Source organism: Lethenteron reissneri, chromosome 25 (assembly GCF_015708825.2).
Source record: "Lethenteron reissneri isolate LAM-NWPU_2019-01 chromosome 25, ASM1570882v1, whole genome shotgun sequence".
NCBI lineage: Eukaryota > Metazoa > Chordata > Hyperoartia > Petromyzontiformes > Petromyzontidae > Lethenteron > Lethenteron reissneri.
In genome coordinates, this window is record NC_083803.1 from 12,401,221 (window position 1) to 12,425,908 (window position 24,688).

Below are 24,688 nucleotides of genomic sequence, written 5' to 3' on the forward strand. Positions count from 1 at the left end.
ACCAGTAGGTCACGAGTTAAGAATCGCAATTTCTCTGGCATCAATGAAATCGGTCATACTTTGTGGGCAGTCTACAGTGGTTGTCCTCTGGAGATAATTATAATGTGGTCATAATTTATTCTTGTTTACTCCAGGAAAGCCTGACTGAGCCTCAAAGCTATTTTTCAGGAGATGGTCCTGCCAGGTTTTCGCAGAAGGAAGGAGACTGGAGAACCTGGAGGAGACCCGTGCAGAACAGGAGTCGGGAATCGAACTCAGGCTCTTCTTAACTGTGAGGCACGAGTGTTACCACTGCGCCACCCTGCCACCCAGATATTGGATACTCACCATCAGGGTTTTGGTAGTACATGTTGTTTATGTCGTTTATTGTGAAAATTCCGTCACAGTTCCTATGATCACTGTTTCATTGCTTTCATGGCTTTATTTTGGTGATTTCGAAAAGTTTTTTGGTTTGGCCATCCGACTGGGATTTGTGCACACAGCCTTGGTGTATAGTGCTTTTTCTGCAATATTTTGCTGTCTTTTCTTGGATTTTCTGTTTGCACTTAGTCACATATTCACTTTAAGATGTTTTCTTGATCATGTTTTTTGTTTGTTGCGGTTGCACCCGATTCAAGAGCCGAATGGCTCACAGGGCTATACCTAATAAATGAACTTGAACTTGATGTGGAATTTCCACCAATGACTCAGGACTGGCAACAAGTGAGTACCGCCAGGCTTAGTAACCGCCGCATGGATGATTGTCTGAGTCAACCTCCAAGTGGCATTTGAACTCTCGACCTTCTGAGCTTCATTTGAGCGTTTGCCGCGGGAGCGCCCCCCATTTCCACCGCTGTTAACCTGGGCCTGGTGCTAAGGCAATGCTGTTGGTACCGGAGTGCTTATTGAAATAACTCCATAGCAGTGTTTTGTTAAACAGAGCTCTCCGTGTATGTTTATTTATAAAGGGCACGTTGAATTGCACATGTATATTTATATTTAAGATAATTAAGATAACTTGTACGGCTTCACTGTAAATGATATTTAATCAACTATAATTACATACGCAGTATAAACTTACGACGCAACATACAGGCTTAGTAACGGGGCCGTTCCCACATTGGTTGTGCGTTATGGTTAATCAAAGCTCGCAGATTTAATAAAATCATTTAAAAAGGAAATTGAACACTTACAAACTAAATTTGTCAGAAGCCTACAAAATGTAATGGGAAACATTAGGCTTCTACTGTAAAATATGTATCATATTAATGCCACCAATAGACCACGAATAGGTTTTGGAAAATGATCAACGACAGCTTTCAGTGATTTTATTGAAAAACAACATAAAAGTAAAAAAAAAGTCGACGAGTTTCGCTGCTCAATTTACAATCGCATGGAGAAGTGCCTACGTCCATTGGCAGCCCTGAGCCAGTTGTGTAAATTCCACATTACTATGGCCAGTATCACAACTGTCTCCTGGTGGCCCAACGGTAGAAGCGAACAACTCACAAATCGGAAGGTTGTGAGATCAAATCTTGGTTGGGAGTCGGCTCAAGCCCCACCGTTCCTCTGTGCTTGATACGATGAGTACCATTTTGTGAGAAAGTCAACGGTGGTTGTCCTATGAATGTACTCGCCCCATCATAGGAATGAGGAATTTCCATCGCTGGCCGAGGACTGTTACCAGGAGATTAGCACTGCCTCAATCCTCATTTGAGCAGGAAATCACTTTTTTAGCCTCATAATCGGATAATCAATAAGCGCACACATTTTTTTCCCTTCTCAAATTAGGTGTGTAATACAGAGACCAGCACTCGCATCTTGATCAATCACTTGCGGTGAAATGCGTGCGCGTGAAACATAATACTCATTCCTCACGCGTTAAGCGCGTGCACACACACACACAGAGAACACATGCAGTTGTTGAGCACACACAAAACAAGCACGTTTCGACTTACGAACTGTCAGTGCAAGTGCTGGTCCCGACGAGGCTTACCATAATGCTGGGGTGCTTTGGCCACAACTACTCCATTGCCCGACACATTTGTCTCCCTGCTACGGATGTTTACACTCCGCACCGGGCACTCGTTTGAGGCTGGATCAACTTAGCAGAGGCCTACAACAGCTCCAGGTATCCACATGCTGCTCACGCTGGCACGTTCCGCTGACGTTAGGAATCGAGCCCAAGTGGATCGTGGTGCAGCGCAAGAACCACTGCACCATCACGTACAAAGACAAAGGTTCCCCCCCCCCGTATAGCCTAAACGGATTGTTAGGGCAAGTGCTGTTACAAAGCACCTATGAAGGTTGGCACGGTCCAACACCATACCTGGCCGTCTTTGTCTCCCCAATGCTAATGTTTACACGCTGCACCAGGTACTATTGTTTTAAACGCTGAGTCGACCTAGGGGAGGCCCAAAACCGGTTCAAATATTCGCCACACGTTATCGGTCGTGAGCAGGAATATAACTTTGGCCGTCGAGTTCGTAGCGCAGTGCACCAACCACTGCACTACTGCACTCCACACGCAAACAAAGACAAAGGTCTCCCATGGAGCAGACTGTAGGGGCAAGTACGATTGCACACACGTGCACACGTGCAATATTAGCGAGTACCTATTTAGATCAGTACGCCACCCATAGGGGGTGGCCGAGGAAGCATCACATTTGGCTTTAATTGCTTCCCCAGTACTAGCTTCCACACGTCACTCCAGCTTCTCACTTTACGCTGAGTGTACCTACAGGCGTCTTCTTTTCAACAGTGCAACAACATAGTGCGATTACCGTATTGCAAATTAAACCACGCGACTTGCAACCCAAGGGGGGGGGGGTCGTTCCCCTGGCACGGCGTGAATATAACCAGATTCGTGTGAGCACCATCATCGCGTGCATTCGCCCGTCTCTGCTGGTTGAAAGCCGAAAGGCTGACGTCTCAGCACGTACCGTGAATTTCTTCTCCCGAGGATGGCTCTCAGGGTGTTGCCGCAAGATTCTGCAAAGCCGTTAGCGATGACGCATTGGCCACATACCTGCATGTACATGTGACTCTAGTATTTCCATCATAAAATGTTTCATAACTTACACGTTTGTGCGCATTGTTTGCGCTCCACAATTGCAGTGGTTCCGTGCATAACAATGCATTATATATTGTGCAGTGAGACAAAAAAAACTTTATCAGCATTCAAAATACCAACAAACTGGCCTTGCCTTAACTTTCCAGACATCACTCGCCCTCTGACATCCGTTTCAAAACATCGCTGTGTTTTCATTTCAGATTGGCAGGTCAGTCCGCCCCACAATGAGGCAATGTTATGATTAACGTACTTTTGCATGATTCGTATACAACACACGCTGCTCCAACAGCGAGCCATGCAGAATATGCGCTTTCTACACCAGTACATATACTAAAATTGGAACGATACAGAGAAGATTAGCATGGCCCCTGCGCAAGGATGACACGCAAATTCTACACCAGTGATTGCGTCGCGCTTCTGCACAGCCAAAAGGTCAAAGTTCAAGCGTCCCCCACCATTAGGGACGAGATGCATCTTCCTTACAGGCTCTGGAAATTCCACCTTCCCATTTCATGGGCCAATCTCTTCACGTAATTAAACACATCATTCGGTGGTGTTGCATTGGCAGTAGTGCTCTGGCACAATTAATGTTTAATTACCACTGTTGACATCGTACAAAATGGTTCTCATTTTATTGACACATTCATTGAGGTAAGCTCTGACCATGCATTTTTATCCAGGATGCTTCCTTCTGATTGTGGATTTGATCGAGCACCCGGGCTCATTATAAATCCACTCAATGTTGAAAGGATACCCTTTTTAAAATGTCACTAATCTTAGGTTGCCACTGCTTTCCAACTACAATGTAAAACAACCCAAAAGCAAATGTTTTTTTGTGTTATATGATCCTTTGAAGAGGTGGCGGCGAGATGGCTTCGAGGTCCAAGCAAAAATGTGTCGGATAGTATATTTTAATAATTCATGCATTCGAGTGGTTAAAAATGACATTTACAACCAACCGATATCATTATGAGAGATTTATCAAAGGGAATTACATCTCTTTGGAAAGTAGCATCTCATAACATATATGGAACGGAGAGGGTTATCTACATTTAATGTAGCTGGTGACCCAAAATCTGCCTGCAATGGCCAGCTGAGCCCTCGGAGTCGGTCACTATCAGTGCCCACTGCTAGCCCTGCTGCAGTTGCCGTCTGTAGCTCAAATATACAGGGTGCAGCGAAAGTTCAGAAACCAAAGAGATTTCAGGACTGGACTGAATACATTGTATATTGTTGTTTGTTTAAAATACGAGATGAACGTGGGCATGTTGAGTAGTGTCCAAGCGAATGATGCAAGGGGCAAGCACCCGCTATGATTTACCGTACAAATTTACGTTTTTTGCCGCACCGTGTATAACATCTCGTCAACTAAAAATGTTGGAGCTAAAGAAGTGCTGTTTACAATCTGCTAAGCTGATTGCTACCTCAGTGGACTGGACCAATATCAATGTCTTATTCATTAGCATCGGTGAGGCTGGAAAGGTGTGATGGCATGTACGGTTTTGGCCATGACGACATCTTGACCTTGGCGTTTGGTTTATTAGCAGGCTAGAACCAACTCCACTTACTCTGCAACGGATTTCACAAACCGTCCAAGGACTTGCCTTTTACATGTAAATGTAAGCAGTCTTAGAAGAAAACTCCATGCCTTCGAATTTCATCTCATCACTCCCTTAAATACAGGTTGTGCCGCTGTTCCTGTCACAGGACTCACACCTTCCAATACGGATGCTGCTGCATCATCGGGCAGGTTCAAGTAGTTCTGGCTTTGATTGGCCAATAAGGGCAAGGGGGTGCATCAATTAAAGCTGAAATATGACTTCATTCTACTTGATAATCAAAAATCTTAGATTGTACTGTGATTGGAGTACACACATCACTCTGCTACCCAATCACGCTGATTGTTATGATGATTGGTACTAATGTCAAGACAAACCCCATCATGCTGTCAAACCCACCGGTTTTAAATGTGTGGCGGTCCTCACACTGATTATGTCTAATCAGCGAAAGTGCCCCCCAACCCCCCTCTGAGAATTAGTGAAGAACACTGCCTCTTGGCATTACAGCACCTATCATTCCATTCTGAATTGATGGCTGTGAGAGAGTTCAGATGGGATTGCCTTCAAAATCTATGTCAAATGTATTCAATCTGCTCACCTCATTTGTATTGACCCGATTGATAAAAAGAACCCACCTTTCTCAATGGAAGGCAAGCACACAATTCCTCATTATTGAATCCAATATACCATGTCTCCACATACATTCTCATCAGTGGGTATTCTCGGAAATAATTTGAGCGATCGGTACATGGTGGCCTACATTATGTCTGCTAAACATCTGAACGCCGATTTACAAAATAACAAAAAACAGTGCCATTCAGGAGTCCGATCGCATAAAGTTAATTGCAGACATTGAACATTATCTTTGCACAGGCAGCGTGCACAATTATTTACATTTAGATGCGGCGTGATGTGCATGTGTGCTGCCTTGACTGCCTTGATCCTATTCTTGACAGTGTAAATGTATTTAACATTGTATAAACGAATATGCTGTAAAAGTCGTATAATTTAAAATGCTTGTTCGTATGCGTATCACTGCGTGTTCGCTATGTACGTGTCACTTGACATCCCTGACGAGATGTTCCATCTCAATTGATTATCCAGGTCAAAAAGACAGGAGTTTAATTCATAAAGAATAAATATACCATCGTGTGTTTGTCTACGTGTGTGTACTATGCTATACACCCAGTGACCCGAGTTCGATTCCCGCCCATGGCTGACACCAGTGACGATTACCTCAACCGCTTCTGGGCCTCTCCTGAGGTCGACTTAGCCTCAAATGAGTACCTGGTGCGGTGTGCAAACATCGCCACTGGGGAGACAAAGGCGGCCGGGCATGTTGCTAGCTACCCACCCCCTTGCGTGCCGTGCCAGCCTTCATAGACGCTTGCTAACAGCACTTGCCCCAAAAGTCTCTGAAGATTATACAGGGGATGTTTGTCTCCGTCTATGCAGATTATACCATATACGTGTGTCTATGTATGTTTGGTAAAGTATATTTTAATGAAATAAATATAAGTGTAAATTGGTAAGATGTTACATCGAGTGTGGACATAGAAACTGCCCAGTTGTCTTTTCAAGATGAAAATACGCAAACATTTGTCTTTTGACACGAAGTTTGATATCTCTGCCCTCTCAAAATCTATATATATAAAATCGTGAATCTGTCTGTCTATCTGTCTGTCTGTGTGTCTGTGTGTCGCCGGACCATACGCACTTTCATTGGACGGCGGTTGCCCCTGGCAACGGGTAGCGACGCCTTCGCCGCTTTCATTGGATGGCGGTTGCCCCTGCCAACGGGTAGCGACGCCTTCGCCAAGGGGTGGACGCCATTTTTTATTCCCGTTAAAAATAGGCGCACGCATTAACACGCGACTCTCACGTCAATTCATCACAGTTTCACGTCTTCTTCACTCCCCTCCCACCCCAATGTGTTCAATTACTATTATAGGCTCCGTAGATAATAAAATAATAGCGATTAGACAGTATTATTGTAGCACGGGGGGGGGGGGGGGAAACGCCACCCGTACCCTGCCTCTGCCGGGTGGGCAATTTCGGCGAGGCCGGAGGCTCTGCACGCTACTAGGCCTCGACACCCACCACGCGACTCTGAGGTAAATTCATCACACTTTCACGTACTCTTCACTCCCCCCCCAACACAATGTGCGCAATTAATATTACTTTTAAACCCAACGCGCCAAGAATCTATTCTTTAAATGGTGACGGTACAAATAGTCATTAAGCTGGGTGAGCGTACTGCCAGTCTATAATGTAGACTGTAGCCTACTTATTTAATTGCCTGAGTGTACTGGCAGTCTATAATGTAGACTGTAGCCTGGTTATTATAATCGATTCTTTAAATGTTCTTTGTACAAATAGTCATTAAGCTGGTTGAGCGACCCCAGTTCGATTCCCACTCACGCCCACCACCGCTGACGATTATTTCAACCGGACCTGGGCCTCCCCTAGGTAGACTCAGCCTCAAACGCGTAACTGGTGTCGTGTGTGAACATCGTCACTGGGGAGACAAAGGCGGCCGGGCATCGTGGATCCAAGACCCGGGCGAAGCCGGGTAGTCAATCTAGTTGGTTTATAATATCCATCAAAACGCTATCCTGGTAACACTGTGTAACAAAAATATATAAATAAAATTGTTCCTGGGTAGTAAGTGTTATTTCCTAATTGCTTATGCCACAAACTTTGCTTCCTGTGACCAGAACAATGCTATTTTGAAATTTACCTATTTTCAATGAGAAAACGTGTGCATTTGTGTCATTCTTTCACATAAAGTCCTGGTCATAAAAGTACAGTTTGTGGGGAATAATAATAGCCATTTTCTATACTTTTGAGGCATAAGCAATTAGAAAATAACACTTAGTACCCATGAACAAAAATCGTGTTACATATGCAATGTGTCCCTTAATTTCATTCTCACAACCTCTTGTATCGTGCACATTGCTACCTAAATACACAAAGTTATTTCCTCCCTCCACATTCTCGTGTTCAACTGACACCTGCAGCTAAGACTAAATGCACAGAAGACTAAACGTTTAACATTTCCGATCCATAAATCTCTCTCAAAGTTAAACAGATCTTTGTGAAATGTCACTAAACACTTCATCTATGTCACCCTTTGGAAACGGTTGTTTCCGATGCACACCTGGATATCTGGTGAGATTTTTTAAAAATCAAAATGTAATTTTGCATGCACAAAACCTCGTCAACGAAACACAATAAAACAGGGCTTTAGTTTGGGGACCTCATTTGCCAGTAAAAATATGATAATTGGTTCTTTACCCTTCTATCTAAAAAAAAAAGGTGTCAGTTTTGTTGCCAGATAGAAGGGTAAAGAACCAATTATCAGGGCTTTAGTTCATAAATAGATTTGTCGGTATGCTGCTAGGAACACTGGATTTGTAATCCAGGGGTCGATCTCACAGCACAGCAGTTGAAACAATGGGTTAGCTTCTTCAACCTCTGTCCACTCAGCAGGATACATTTGTACACCGCAGAGAATTAATCGGCAGGTCGCGTGCGGTGGATGTTCACCGTTGTACTTTGCACTACAATAATGTTTTTTGTAATGTTGTTGTAACATTTTTACTCGTCCCTACTGAACATCTGTTAGAAAAAAAGAGCTTTATAGCTCACCGGATTACTCCAGTGTCAATACATATTCTGTTTCTGATTCTAGGTCCTCTCACCTCTTCCAAGGATTCATCTTCTTGGTTCTTTCGGTAAAGTCACGTAGAATGGAAATAATAAAATAATTAAAATAAAACATAATAAAATAATATTTTATTATGTTTTATTTTAATAATAAAATAAAATTTTTTTAATTTTTTTTACTTTATTATTTCCATTCTACGTGACTTTACCGAAAGAACCAAGAAGATGAATCCCTGCAGTCACGAAAGCTTTAAATCGAAATCTTCCAAGGATGTCTGACCAGCATGGAAGAATTGGCCAAATATCTTCCTCCAGGGTGCTCTCTACAGCTCCCTCGAGTCAGAATCAGATCCTCTATGCTGGAAGAATCCGTGGAGCTGTGAAGCTCTTTCACACACACGTCCAGTCGGGGCGGGCCAGCAAGTTGCAGCAACATATTCTTAGGTTTTTTCGGTAAAGTCACGTAGGTAAAACATTTAAATTAATTAAAGTAAAATAAAAATTACGACGTTTCGGAGGCAACACAAGCTTCCGTCTTCAGGTGGAACCGTCACAGCACGCTTGCTGTATCAAGTAAATGACACAGCAAGCATACTGTGACGGTTCCACCTGAAGACAGAAGCTTGTGTTGCCTCCGAAACGTCGTGATTTTTATTTTACTTTTATTAATTTTAATTTTTTACCTACGTGACTTTACCGAAAAAACCTAAGAATATGAATACTTGCAGTCACGAAAGCTTCAAATCTAGAAGTTGCATCAACAGTTGCAGGGCACCACCTTTGCTTTCAGGTCACGTGCATCTGCCCCCTTACCAACCGGTTGCCCCCACTTACTTGGCAATTGACGATGACGGCGTGTTGCGGTCAGCTCTAAAGCGCTGCCCTAAACAATTGGGTTGTCTGCTCCATTTTGGAGTTTTGTTACTTTTTTTTATATATATAAAAATATTCGGCATCCTCCCTCACACATCATACATTGCAACATCCTGACGTTCTGGACAGCATTGCCAGGGGCATCGACGGTATCAGGCACACCGGACTCATTATAGAAGGGGAAGGTGGGGGGGGGATTTGCTTTGGGTGGGGGGGGAGTGGCCAGGTCATTGCCGTTCTGGGCTCAGGTATTTAAAACTGTTCTAAGGTTTAGGAATGTACCCCCATGTACTTGGTGTATTCTTCTTCCTTGCATCTGAGCTTATCGCTCAGGCGCTCCAGTGCTGAGGTTGGGTGATAATGTGGGAGCTTTATTCTTGGTGAAAACTTCTCGGTCTATCACGGCAATCGCTGCAATCAAACGGGCGTGCTCCTGACATCTATTCGGAGAAATAGGCAGTGAGATAAATTTGTCTTCTAATTGGATGATGAATAATTTACAACCAATCTTGTCCAGTTACATTGAAGAGAACCCCGTTTTAAAAGGGACACGTTTTGTTGTTGCACAGTCCACAAAATACACAAGAAATGTAACGCGTAGTAGGAAGGCTTTCGCGACCAGTATCATCCGCTCCACAGATTTTTTTGGCTTAGATCGCGTAAGTATATCAATGTCTCCTTTAACCCGCCACCATCCGATACAGATAATTATTAAGGTTTGTCACGTAAACAGAACGTGCCAATTCGTTTCTCGTACAGCACACCGGTGTGTTGGAAAGCCAAGCCACAACATGTTGTGGTTAGCACCAGTAACGAATTGTCACGTTCTGTTCACGTGACGAACCTTACTAATTTGCTGTGTCAATATGGTGGCAGGTTTGACGACACATTTATGCGATCTAACCCAGAAAACCTTTATTATACACAATCAATATCGACATTTGTATTTTAAGCAAGATGCTCTACACAGATCAAACAATGTTGCATCTATATTCACAGACAAAATGATCACAGTCACTTTTTAAATTTGCTATTCATTCACTATCCCGACAATATAAATGTAAATGCTTTTAGACTTGCTGTCTTTCATCCGAATGTCAAATATTTCATATGCATGTCCAACTATTTGCTGTGATGATGCTTATACGAATTATAATGTTGAATTCTGAATTTTATTATGCAGCACTCCAGAACTTTTTACTTTTATGGCCTTTTCTGACTCTATGTTTCACTCTATATTTTAATTTGTTGAACTTAAACATATTCTTGTTTTTTTCGGTAAAGTCACGTAGAAGGGAAACAATAAAATAATAAAAATATAAAACAATTAATTCTCACACAATTTTATTGTTATATATATTTAATTGATAAAAATATAAAACAATAAAATTCTCACACAATTTTATTGTTTTATATTTTTATTATTGTATTGTTTCTTTTCTACGTGACTTTACCGAAAGAACCAATAATATGAATCCCTGCAGTCACGGAAGCTTTAAATCAGAACTTAAACCTGTTGTTTGATTTATTGTTACTGTTTATGTTTAAATTATGTTATGCATGCCTTTTTTCTTATGTCACTCCAGTAATACCTCTTGTATGTCTTTTCTACTGTTTAACTACATCCCTATTGGTGAGTAATGCACACATTACGATGTTTTAGTATGTATCACATTTAATATCGGTTAACGTCTGTGGTCCATGGCTCTTAACTTGTTTGTCAATTTGGCCAAAAATTCAACAAGTTTTGACATCCCCTGAGCTATAGTAAAGGAACATGTAACCACAACCATTCTTGTACAAGAGAGAATAGCCAGCAGTGTTGATTTTAAACGATTAAACTATTTTATTAAGCTATTTGTTATTTTACTTGGTAAGGCCTACTGAGCTTTCTAGCTCTCTTTCAGAAGCGATCTGACCAAAAATTATAGCTCAACGAAGTGGCTTATCATGTGTAAAGGTATAGCATATTTGCCATGTTCTACCCGTGGGAGAACATGTGGAAGAACGTGGCAAGTCCAAATGTACAGGCGTCAAGGTCGGGATCAAACCCACGACCTCCTGCATACCGGGCGAGGGAGTTAACAAGCTTCAGGCACACAGTACAGGAGAGGAAGGAACCCTGCGGTGTGCAGCGATCAGAGGTCGCAACCAGGTACCCGATACCCGTACCCTACCCGATACCCGGCTACCCGTACCCGGCCGGGTACGGGTAGCCGTTTGCGACCCTGGTGCGGCCGGGTACGGGTACGGGTAGGCCGTGAGTCACCGGTGAGTAACCGTTTGTCACTCATTTCAGGTAGAGTACGGGTAGCGTACAGGTACCCCATACCCGGCCGGGTACGGGTACCCGTTTGCGACCCTGGTGCGGCCGGGTACGGGTACGGGTAAGGAATCAAAACCCGTTTGCGACCTCTGGCAGCGATTCAATGGAGGCTGCGGAGGTGATGTGGCACAGGCAGAAATAAAATCAGACGCATAAAGCATGAGAAAGGCCAGGAAATAATATTGACAATACATGTGTATATAAATGCCGAGACAGAAATTAAATAAAATCAGCTCGGCGGCATGGCAAAGCCATTTCCGTGCATTGTACGCAGAAGCCATTCATTGTGTGGTTGCAGCGCAGAGCGTCGCCCGTTTGACTGTTAAAGTTCTCTGAAACATTATGAGTCACAAGGTTTGCATTTGCAGCAGTAAGTATATTTATTAGACCTGGGACGATCAGTCAAAAACGGCGGACAACTTGGCATCCTGTCTCCTGAATGCGGGAAACCCCCTACAAGCCACGCCCAGCGTGACGTGGCTGATGATGATGGCGTCATCAATCACCTCCCAATCAGCGGCACACATAGGAAAAGAGTTTGAGATGAGGTGAGAAATGCCTTTTTAAATTATAATTTGTAGAGTAATTTATTGCTAAAGCATTCTGATAGCCCAGCTGTAATGTTTTCCCAATATACTTCAATTACTGCAAAAATTTAACAGGATCTCATGTATAGCCACTTGATTGTTGGGAACCCAATCACCGATGACTGATAAAACATAAAATGTTCACTTACATCTGCATACACCGGCTGAGATTTAAACACTTTGCTTAGATTCCCATGCAACCAAGACCCTTTGCCCATTGTATTAAAGATGTGCTCCCAAACTTGGGTAGATTAACAAAGTCCCCCCCCCCCCCCCCCCGTGAATGCATTCCGAAGCAGTCGTCGTGACGTCGTCGTCCAGAGCCATTCTCTGACGCCACTTGAGGTGGAGCGTTGCTCACCGAGGCCAGAATGGAATTGTATTTCCCACAAAATTGTTTTGACGAGTCCTTGAGCGTGCAAAGAACATAATCGGTATTTTAAAAAATGTACACACAGATCATATAAAACATTGCGCGGTTAAAATTGAAAATAAATGTCCTTGCGCCCACACACTTTCTAACACAATCGTGTATAAATGTTTATGTTTTAGACTGGGCCTTTGTGTTACAATCTTCAGATTGTGAATTCAAAATAATTTCCGCCCCTGCCGGATGAACAGTCACCAAGCACGTGGTACGACAGGGGGACACGCGACTGTTGACGATCCACGCACGCAGCGCGATAACAGAAGGCCACGACCAAATGTGAACCATCAACAAGGTCACCCAAACTGTAACTAACGGTTGAAGCAAGGAGGTGGGTTTAAAACACCCCCCCCCCCACGGGTGTAAAGTGCCACACACACACACATACCTGTGTGATAGTTTGCACGAATCGTAGAAGAATTGCGAACGTGGCAGGGTGAACGGGAGAGCGATTGTTTATTTAAAAAAAAACATCGGGCTATAATAATATAAAACACGCGGCCGTGTTTTAATCGTGCCTTTACAAGAGACTTTCTATTTTATAATATTTTTATTTTTATTATTTTATTATTTCCCTTCTACGTGACTTTACCGAAAAAACCAAGAAGATTTACAAGAGACCCCAACTGTTAGCGCGTGCGATGCCCCATTCACCAGGTCGAGAGGTGTGACGCTAACAGCAATTTATACGCAATCGGCAAAAACTGGAGGTGTCAAATGAGCACAAGGGGTATTGTGTTACAATCCGACACATTAGTGCAATCTCCGTGTTAATGTTTCACCGATAACCGTCCATTTAAATAAAGTCCGTGTTCGAAGAATATCCCCAGTCAACCTTAAGAGTTGCTCATATCTACCGTGGTCCTGGGCCAGAGGTGAGCAGTCTTCTTCTATATTGCCACGAGACAAGTCGGTCTCTCAACGGGGCTTCCCACAGAGTGGAACTCACGTCAGTCGGTGACACGTGATATCATTTATAATTGCTCCGTAAGTGGAGAATAAGGAAAAGGATGGTGCCCTATCTTCTTCCAAAAGTGGCACACTGTAACCTGTAGCTTTTTAACATATATCTGAAATTTTGATTTGAAGCGATTTTCACCTGAAGACGGGCGCTTGTGTTGCGTTCAAAGCGTCGTGATTTATTTTATGTCTACCTACGTGACTTTACCGAAAGAACCAAAGAGTAGATCTGAAATTGTTATCAATTTCAGCTCTCGGTCAATTCTCTGCTGGATCAAGGAACCCCCCCTACCACCACCGCCGTATCGGTCATGGGGGTTGTTTGACCATACTTCACCATGCTGGCCACTGGCAAAAGTGGAGGGGGGGGGTGCCCATGACCCGTTTAGATATCGCCCACTACCAATGTTAGCCATGAAGTCTCGGGGCTCACAAGGCAGTGCGTTGACCACTCTCTCCCAGATCTAAAGCCATGCACTATATCCAAGACATTGTCATCTTTTGAGGGAGTGCTAAACCAAAAGCTGAGTGTTCTGTCTGGAAGCAAGATCCTTTTTGGGACGTCTGCCGTTGGAAAGTAAATAGCTGTTGCTCTCTTTGCTTCCCCCCCACCACCCCCAGCCATAGAATTGCGGAGTTACCACGACCGGCTCAGAGTTGCCAACAGAAGAGGGCATCACACCCCACTCATCCCACGCATCGCTACGTGGTGACACCGCCTTGTTTTGACTGTGGTCGCAGCAACCCGCCTTGATACGCGACACCTGGCAAATAGTCGTCGTTTCTTGAACGACCATATAATTGAAGTCAAAACAAATACAACAGAGTAAGGATTTGATTGGACTATGCCTGGCCTCTACTCGGAACAAACCGAAAGAGCTTAGTATTCCACTCACGAGCCAAAGCAATGAAAACAGCCTGTAAGTGATAGGCGCATTGTAAACTGGGTTTACACACAGGTGTATCGTGGCACGGCAGTCAGCCCCATTGCATAGATACACAAACACCAGGGGTCATTCAACGATGGTGATGTCATTCAGGGTGCTTTCTTTCAGGAAGTGCAGCAGGTAGGTTACTGCCGCCACCTGTGCCCATGTTTGGGAGTCTATTTTTCTTTCGAATACTCCTCGCCACGTGGCACCGTGGGTTAGCGCGCACGCCACTGACACCATTGAAAGGTCTCCCTCGCTTACCATGAACCCTAGCCACAACCCATTCACGGCAACGATATCGTAGCGCTATCCCCAGCAGCTCATCGTAGTGTTAGGGCGAGGAAGGTGATTTTTCCAGAGGGTGTAAAACTACGGGGGGGGAGGGGGGGCACAATAAATAAAGTTCAGCGATGAAAATGCGACCCAGAGTGCTCGTAACCCCGAGCAGCGGGCCCTGTCACGAGCACTCGGTGTGTCTTCTAATCTGGAATGCCCGCGCTCCTAACGCGGAGTTGTTGTTTTTTTTGGCGATAGTCGTTGAGATCCACCATTGTCATTCCAGCACTGCCTGCCAGTTGCTTCACTCATCCCGTTGTAGCGGAAGGCAAGGGGGGGGCGGGGGGACTTCTTAGTCATTCCGTGCACGCACGAGGCACGGGCGCACAGATCGGGGTAATCGTTACGAGTGCGGGGCGGGGGACATGTAAAAGGGTGGCTTTAAAAAAAAATCCAATAATAACGCAAACGCCACGACATCAACTAACGTGTGCAATTGGCGCCAGGTTTTCAATGGGGCTCTACCACACTCTCGGCTCTTTTTGTTGACGACTCGCGACAAAGTGAAGGTTCATATTCTTAGGTTTTTTTGGGTAAAGTCACGTAGGTAAAAAAAAAATTTAATTAATGAAATTAAAATAATAGTCACGACGTTTCGGAGGCAACACAAGCCTCCGTCTTCAGATGGAACCGTCACAGCACGATAGCTTGCCTCCGAAACGTCGTGATTTTTATTTTATTTTTATTTTACTTTTATTAATTAAAAATATTTTTTTTTACCTACGTGACTTTACCGAAAAAACCGAAGAATATAAATCCTTGCAGTCACGAAAGCTTCAAATCTAGAAAGTGAAGGTTGTCATCCAAGCCAGTGAATGCTGCTGATGCGCTCACGCATCACGAATGGCTTCCTGCCCTCCTGCAACAGTCAACACCTGTGGACTGGTTGCATGAAATAACACCCCTTCAAGAGATTTACCCCCTTAACGTGCGCGCGTGCGTTACGCTCTCATGGTCAACATAACACATCTCAATCCTTGGTCGTCATTGCACATTGGCTGTGAGGTGAGCAGAGCGAAACTACGATGAGATTAAATGAACAAGTCTATATGAAGATGAAATCTGAGATAATATAGTCACGCTCAGTACTTGGTAATTGGCTATGTGTGTAGATATATTATTGACGGAGTTCACTGATTGGCTGCCCTGATACTATTAGGGGGGGGGGGTTATGCCCCATCACATCAACATTTAACAATTAAGAAGTGGAGTGAATGTGTGCCTCCTTTCGTCGACTAGGCTAAGAGAATGATGAAATGAAATCCACAGACTGAGACTGCACACAAATTCTACAGTTCATCAATGGCTAAGACGGAGTCAATGACTGAACTAAAACAAACCCTCAATTAACACAATAAACACAGAATGCCACTCCGGTGGGTGTCTCGATAACCTAGCCGTGCCACCAAACACAGCCTCCTCTTCCCTGATGACCACTCTTTATTTCCACGTTCCTTTCTAAACGTCCAAGTTGCTTAACCCGTCTTTCCATTTAAATAACTCGCATGCTCCACATGCTCATATACCATACAAAAACATGTTTTCGCTTCAAGTGATACAGGTATTAATAATTATCTGTATGAAAATAAACATTCCGGCCAATCGATGGCCATCAAAGAATGCACTTCACGGGACGATTGGTCGTCAGTCTTTAGCGTAGTTACCACTGAGCCAGCGATCAATCGATTTCTGCGAGTCGGTGACCAAAGTGCTCTCTCTCTCTCTCGCTCTTTTGTGTGATGAAGGGGCATTGCCCGAAACGTAGCCGATTGTATATATACACTAGATTGACTACTCGGCTTCGCCCGGGTCTTGGATCCACGACGCCCGGCCGCCTTTGTCTCCCCAGTGACGATGTTCACACACACCAGTTACGCGTTTGAGGCTGAGTCTACCTAGGGGAGGCCCAGGTCCGGTTGAAATAATCGTCAGCGGTGGTGGGCGTGAGTGGGAATCGAACTGGGGTCGCTCAACCAGCTTAATGACTATTTGTACAAAGAACATTTAAAGAATCGATTATAATAACCAGGCTACAGTCTACATTATAGACTGCCAGTACACCCACTCAGCTTCATAAGCAGGCTAGAGTGTACATGATAGAGTGGCAGTACGCTCACCGAGCTTAATAAGCAGGCTACAGTCTACATTATAGACTGCCAGTAGACTCAGGCAATTTAATAAGCAGGCTACAGTCTACATTATAGACTGGCAGTACGCTCACCCAGCTTAATGACTATTTGTACAGTCACCATTTAAAGAATAGATTCTTGGCGCGTTGGGTTTAAAAGTAATATTAATTGCGCACATTGTGTTGGGGGGGGGAGTGAAGAGTACGTGAAAGTGTGATGAATTTACCTCAGAGTCGCGTGGTGGGTGTCGAGGCCTAGTAGCGTGCAGAGCCTCCGGCCTCGCCTAAATTGCCCACCCGGCAGAGGCAGGGTACGGGTGGCGTTTCCCCCCCCCCCCCCGTGCTACAATAATACTGTCTAATCGCTATTATTTTATTATCTACGGAGCCTATAATAGTAATTGAACACATTGGGGTGGGAGGGGAGTGAAGAGGACGTGAAACTGTGATGAATTGACGTGAGAGTCGCGTGTTAATGCGTGCGCCTATTTTTAACGGGAATAAAAAATGGCGTCCACCCCTTGGCGAAGGCGTCGCTACCCGTTGGCAGGGGCAACCGCCATCCAATGAAAGCGGCGAAGGCGTCGCTACCCGTTGCCAGGGGCAACCGCCGTCCAATGAAAGTGCGTATGGTCCGGCGACACACAGACACACAGACAGACAGATAGACAGACAGATTCACGATTTTATATATATAGATTTTAAACTTAAGGTAGTGCTGTTGATGAGTGTGTTGAGTTTTTTGTTAATTGTACTCTGATTTTATTATATAAAGAAAAAATGAATGTTAAAGACCCAATGACATCATGCACGTGAGTAGGACACCATGTGCTTCGGGTGTCAGCACTGGAAAAAAAAAAAATCTGAACATTCCTTCGACTAAAATTGAAAAATACTGTACATAATGTAGACCGCTCAAAGTTGGGAGGATGTGACAGCGCGTGTCTTTTGTGTAAGCGGAAGTAGTTCGGATTGAAGAGAGACCAGCGGGAGTCAGTGCGATCACTCCCTGTGTTCGCCAAATGAACGGAGCACATTTCTCGGGCGCGTGCAAATGTGTGGTGGTAACGCTGCCGAGAAACTGTAAGATCCGTACCAAATGCTCAGCGTTGTCCATAGACTCCACGCCGCTCAGCCTCGCCGTCCGCCTCCACACGCTGCCTTCTTGACACGCTCCCAACTTGGGCTGGTCAAACGGCTCTCTCCAACGAAAATCATTGCTCTCAGCCACGCTTTTGGGCAGAAAAAACGTTTCGGAGCTCAGGGCTTTTGCGGTCCTTGGCCCTATGCATTTGGAATGCCCTGCCTGAAGAACGGCGCCTGACCGCCCATATTCTCTCATTTAGAAAGAAACTAAAAACCTATATATGTCCTAGGATATGTGAGGTTAACTGGATATGAGTCTTTTTTATACGCATTTTACTGTACGGTGCTCTGAAGCCCTTTGTTGGGTCTGCTGCGCCTTATAAAATTTATATAAATAAATAAATGTTATCTTCTTGGTTCTTTCGGGAAAGTCACATAGAATGAAAATAATAAAATAATAAAAATAAAACATAATAAAATAATTATCTTCTCGACAGACCTGTTCTCCACCTGAGGACGGCTGCTTGCGTTGTGGCCGAAACGTCGTGATAATTACTTTATTATGTTTTATTTTTTATTATTTTATTATTTCCATTCTACGTGACTTTACCGAAAGAACCAAGAAGATGAATCCCTGCAGTCACGAAAGCTTTAAATCGAAAAATAAATGTAAGTTGCGCAAAAAAATCACTCGGCAAAAAATATTTCAATTGGACCGCACACATCACGATCACAGAGTGATCGAGATTTTAGGGTCGTCACTGATCCAACACTCGAGTTCCTGTCCCCTCATCTCTCTCAACCGTGCAGGACCTCCTCGCTCCACTCTCGCATCTCTTGCATTTGCCACTTACAAGCCCCATCTGCTGTCGAGACACTTGATCCAGGCCTTCGTATGCAGCAAAAATACTCAGGACTTAACTAACCATGGCATATTCTTGGTTCTTTCGGTAAAGTCACATAGAAGGGAAGTAATAAATTAATTAAAATAAAACATCATAAAATAATTCTCACGACGTTTCGGCCACAACGCAAGCAGCCGTCCTCATGTGTCTCCCCGACAGACCTGGTTTTCACCTGAGGACGGCTGCTTGCGTTGTGGCCGAAACGTCGTGAGAATTATTTTATTATGTTTTATTTTTATTATTTTATTACTTCCCTTCTACGTGACTTTACCGAAAGAACCAAGAAGATGAATCCCTGCAGTCACGAAAGCTTTAAATCGAAATTTAACCATGGCATACTTTCTGGAGCTCGGCCTCGGACAGCTCCAGCTGACATGAAGCACCACAGATATTCATTATAACAATCATTTATGGCTTAGAATAAATCACCTCAGAGTGTCTAATAGAGAGCATTCAATAACTCGATATTAGAGGAGGCTCGGCAAAGCAGAATGCGCGTGTATATGTCCACTTGCGTTATTTGTACTCGGAGAGTGACTGTGTAAACCTATTACCGTACATTATCAACAGACCCAAGCAGAGGGATTGCTACGCGTCTTATTTGATGTGGCAGCACAATACATATTTTATAAAACACGGACATTCCCATGAGCGTGTGCGTATGGAGCTGTCATCTGAAATCCCCCAACATCTTGAATTCATTTGTGGCAACAACATTTCGCACGGCGCTATACGTACAAGGAATGTTCATAATGGATGCAGCGCGTCCGTGTTTACCGCGAGGCTGGCACACGGTGTTTCGAAGGTTACCTTATAAAAAGGTAATCGTTCGCTGATTGCGATAGGATTTCTAAGTCATCATTATGGTCATCAGCCATGGTCAATCCACTGCTTGATGAAGCCACCCCAATCCGCCACTACCTCTTACGATCCAGGGAAATAAACCGCCTAACACCTGCGCACCGACCTTATTTCATTGCCCCATTTCCTCCGTGGACGTGATGTCATTTATTTTTCAAGCAATGCGCTCTGATTAAAAATGAACGTAACCCTGTATCAGATTTCACTGTAACATTGGCAATAGCTGCATTAAGCTACATGGGTGTTTTCTGTTGTGATCCTGTATGATGCTGCTGCTGCTCCCACACTCACCCAAGACGCTGACACCACCACTTCTTCATGATGATTGCGGTTCAAATCATGTTTTTTTTTTTAAAGAAGTCTTTCTAAAAAAAACATTCGTAAAACATAAATCCACCAAGGTACGCTAAGTAACCCTACATTTGATTACACACCTAACAAGGATTACTCAGTCAGGATTACTCAAAACTGGTCATGTACTGGGCATCTCTAATAGAGGGTTTTTCTTTGGGTATGATCACATACGTATACATGTGTCATTCAACCCGCCAACACCCGATAGAAGCCAATGAGTAAAGTTGTGTCACGTAAACAAAACATGCCAATTTATTACAAGTTCAGCACACCACCTGTGCGTTGGGAGAGTAAACCCACTACGACATTTACATTTCGAGCACGGTGACGTTCCGCCGAGTAATCACAACAACCAGCCTCGTCAGGCGACAGCCAGAGAGTCGTGATCATATGTGGACAAGGGAGCTTCGTAAGCTCATCGGATTCCTCGAGTCTAAATAAACATTCCGATTCCGACGAGGCGGGGAAAAGCAGTAGCCCATGGACAGCTGTCGGCGTCCCTGCAGCTATGATGGCTCAGAAAATCGCCGTCCACCCGCGGGTTGTGTAAGGATAAGGCCAGCCGGCCAATATTTCATTCCGTCTCTCCCTCCATCCATCCAGTTCAATTCCCTCGGTAACTTTATTCTTCTTCTTTCAGAACACGACGATAGCCCACCGATTACACTGGTCAACAAAAAATAAATAAAAAATTCTGGCCTGGCATTTTGCAGCTGTTTTAGACTAATTTCAGGGTGCTAATTCCAAATCTGATCTCAGATTTGCTCTATCACATCTCATTTGTATGCTATCAGCATACCCCATTTTCATTGATTTTACCCAAAATTAACTCTGTCACTTATGATTGCAAGTTGTTGCGAGTCAGTGACTGCTTTAGTGTTAAAATATGGTGCTGTATTTTTAGGATAGTGTGTTTATAATATCATTTTATGTAGATATCCACATTTATTTAATATTTTTCTTCTACAGTTTTTATTGAAAATGCAATATTTGATATCTCAAAATTAACTCTGTCACTTATGATTGCAAGTTGTTGCGAGTCAGTGACTGCTTTAGTGTTAAAATATGGTGCTGTATTTTTAGGATAGTGTGTTTATAATATCATTTTATGTAGATATCCACATTTATTTAATATTTTTCTTCTACAGTTTTTATTGAAAATGCAATATTTGATATCTCAAAATTAACTCTGTCACTTATGATTGCAAGTTGTTGCGAGTCAGTGACTGCTTTAGTGTTAAAATATGGTGCTGTATTTTTAGGATAGTGTGTTTATAATATCATTTTATGTAGATATCCACATTTATTTAATATTTTTCTTCTACAGTTTTTATTGAAAATGCAATATTTGATATCTCAAAAACCTGATGTGATAGACAAAAACTGATGCAGATTAGGAATCAGCACCCCTAAATTACCTTAAAACCGTTGAAATACCTTATGCCAGAAAAAGTGTGTTGACCAGTGTTATCATTAATCCATCGCCCTATTTTTTGCAAAGTGCACGTAAGATATAGCAAACGAAAAAAAATGTTATGAAATACAGTTGTTGAAACGATATACTACCGTGGACAGCGGGCTATGAAATAGTGCGATCTTAGTTTTGACGGCCACCTCGCAAATGTGTGCTTGAACCTCCGCTCGTGTGAAGATGTCCCCGTTCAGTGGATTGAGAGGCGCTCCAAGGGTGCCCGTTCGTCGTTGAATCGTAGCTGCGTTATCATAACGCTGTTATGTTACAGTCCACAATATGCAACATTGCAAATTGCAAGTGACGGTACTACTGTGTTTGTACGATATTTGAACATTAATTAGTAATCCCCTCCCGCACCACTACCACAGGAAGAATCTCGTTGAAATGCTTTTATTTGTTAGTTTTTTTGCCTCGTTTGTATTAGTTTTCTTTGGCCCTTGAATGCGAGCACGCGCCAAATATATATATTTTTTACGATTTTGGTCAGGGCAAGGGATATAAATTACGTTGTCATCGAAGCCTCAATTGAGCAGGTGAAATCCCGTAGAGAATCTACGCAAAACGCAACGTAATCTACGGACAGGGTAAGGATAGCCACTTGCTGGAAGGCAACGGTGGTTGTCCCTCGCGATATTAGACTGACGTAGCGGCGCGCCACACAAATGTGGAATATATAATCAACTTGCTCAGGAACACGTCGAATGTGATCGTCTCAAAGCCCCAGACGCTTTGAGACGTTATGTACAAATGCACATCATGTCAATCCACTGCTGGATGAAGGCTCCCCACGCCGTGTTCGTCATGGGCAGGTGTTTGACCATACTTCACCGCACAAAGTGTCTCCCTGCTCAAACGCCCATTGTCAGTGACTGGCCAGAGTGCGCCGGTGAAAACTCCACATTCCAGTGGCGTGATCCGTAAAGACGACCACCCGTGAACTCCCCGATACTGATTTTATCGACATCATATTGATGACAATAGGTCGCCGCTATTTGAACTCGCAGCCCTTTTTCCCCCCCGGGCTGAGCCAAGCGCTGCTGCTCGAACGACATCGCCACCCGTCCGGGGTTTAAACACAATCGCTCTCCCAACTTCCCCCCCCCCCCCCCCCGCCGCTCAAACTAAGCGCGACGCCACTTCCAGGTATCCAACCTGGACGCGCTCACCCGTGGTGGTGGTGATGACGAGCAGCGGCTGCGTGTGCACGTGCCTCCACGCGGGCCGCGGCCTCAGACGCAGCGTGAGACGGACACGGGGGTCCATGCCCCGCACGGCCTCCATGAGCTGGGCGGTCACGTCCAGGGGCCCCGTTCCTGCTGTAGCTCCCGGTGCCCCTTCGGCCCCCCCTGCGGCTCCTCGTCCGGCCGCAGAAGTCGCGTTCCCCGCCGCGCACCTCTTCAGCGCGTCGCTCGGCACCGTCAGAGTGACCACCCTGCCGATGCGGCCGCGGAACCATATCGGGGGAGGCAGCGGGTACCCGCGCAGCACCGTGCGCTCGGACACCGCTGGGAGCGTCCCCGATGAGGATGAGGCTGATGACGAGCCGGTCCGTGCGGCAGACCCCGCCGCTGCAGCCGCCGCGTCGCCCGGCGCGGGAGCCGGCGGGCTGCAGGGCTCCTGCAGCAGCAGCTCGGCACGGGCCGTGTCACCCGGCGCGTCGCCGCTGCCCGCCAGCCTGCGCACCAGCCCCGCGGGCGGGGAGAACACGTAGCCGCTCTCCCAGCCCGGGGGCGTGGAGCGACTCGCAGAGAGCGCGTCCGAGGGCGGTGGCGGCAGCAGCAGGAGCAGCAGTAGCAGCTGCACGCTCATCGTCACCACCGTCGTCACCTTCTTGTTCTTCGTCGTCGCCGTCGTCGGCATGATCTTCATCTGCAGGGGCGGCAGACGACGAGGTGCCGAGAGCTCCTCGCCCATGCTGCTGGCCGCTGTGACAGCGGCAGGAGGCAATGCGAGAAATGAGCGCTCGCTCTCTCTCCCTCCTCTCTCTCTCTCGGGCGCGCGCGACGGGATGGCGAGGGAGGACGGGTGGCTTCGGAGAGGTTCCCCTCCCTGCATTCACGGGCAACGCATTGCAGCGGGGCTTCCCTCGAGTGCAAAGGTAACCTGTCCACTCCCACACCCCTTCCCCCTCTCTACTACCCCCCCGCCGCCCTCCCAAAGAAACGCACACCAAGCGCACGTCCCTTCCCTCTGAGCCACGCAGTTCGTCAGCACGAGTTCATTTGGTGTTTGTCGGACGTGGTTACAGAACCGCAGTGCTCCGCTGCGGGCTTAATGCGTAAAACGCGTGTCCGACACGAGCCTGTGAGTCTAGCGAGAGAGGCTTGTCCCTTCTTTTTTTTTATTCAGAGCCCAATTCCTATCGTTGCTTTACCGGTGCAAACGATGCGAGAGAATGTCGTGAACATGAACTGCAAGCGACGCGCTGCTGCTGCTACCGCTTTATTTTGGCGTTGCTGTGATTAAGAGTCCACGCGAGATGCAGTCTTCGTGCATGACATTAGCGTGCGTGCTTCTCAGTGCGTGTGGTGTGCGGGCAGGCGTGCGTCGTAGCCGTCAAAGCCAAGCCCTCGTGCGCTGAGGCTGTAGGCAGCCGGAGCCGGGCGGAAAAAACTGTGCGACCCCCGACTGAGCCCGAGCGAGTAGCGAGCGAGCGGACTCTCAAATATGAGCCACGTCCCATTTCGCTGCGCGCTCCTCGCTTTATCCGACGCGCGTGACGTCAGCGCGAGCCTAAGCACTTGCCCCTGGTGCTGAGTGATGGTCCTAAGGGGGGGGGGTAGGCGTGCGGGAGGGGTGGTGGTAGTAAGGGTGGTAGGCGTTGCTGGTGGGGGGGGGTAGTGGATTTTATAGGGGTGGTTAGTGATTTGAGTCTTGGTGGGTGGTGATAGGGATAGGGAAGAGGCAGGGGTTAGTGGTCGTAGTAGGGGCTGAGAGGGTTCGTAGGTGGTTTTAGCGTTGATATTTTGGGTGATAGTAATGTTGGTGGTATGGGTGGTCTTATTGGCATTAAATGGGTGGTAGTCGTTTTGGTGCTAAGGGTGTTTGTGATAAACGCGTTGGTGGTAGGGATGCCGGTGTAATGCCGGTAGGTGTGGTAGGCGTGGAAGCGGTAGTAGTGTTATATGGTCGCCCTGGGCTCTCCAGACTGTAGGTGAA

General features: G+C 45.4%; 1 protein-coding gene and 1 pseudogene across 1 annotated transcript in view; one reads left to right on the forward strand and one right to left on the reverse strand.

The window, feature by feature from the left end:
• LOC133347247 (ALK tyrosine kinase receptor-like) overlaps nucleotides 1-23,627 on the reverse strand; it is a 186,772-nt gene extending 163,145 nt beyond the window's left edge. Inside the window, exon 1 of the mRNA XM_061559357.1 lies at nucleotides 22,696-23,627. Within this exon, the coding sequence (XP_061415341.1) occupies nucleotides 22,696-23,584 (889 nt within the window). The 5' untranslated portion in view covers nucleotides 23,585-23,627. The remainder of the gene's footprint in view (nucleotides 1-22,695) is intronic.
• Nucleotides 3,359-3,458, forward strand: LOC133347375 (U6 spliceosomal RNA; annotated as a pseudogene).
• Nucleotides 23,628-24,688: the final 1,061 nt, after the last annotated feature.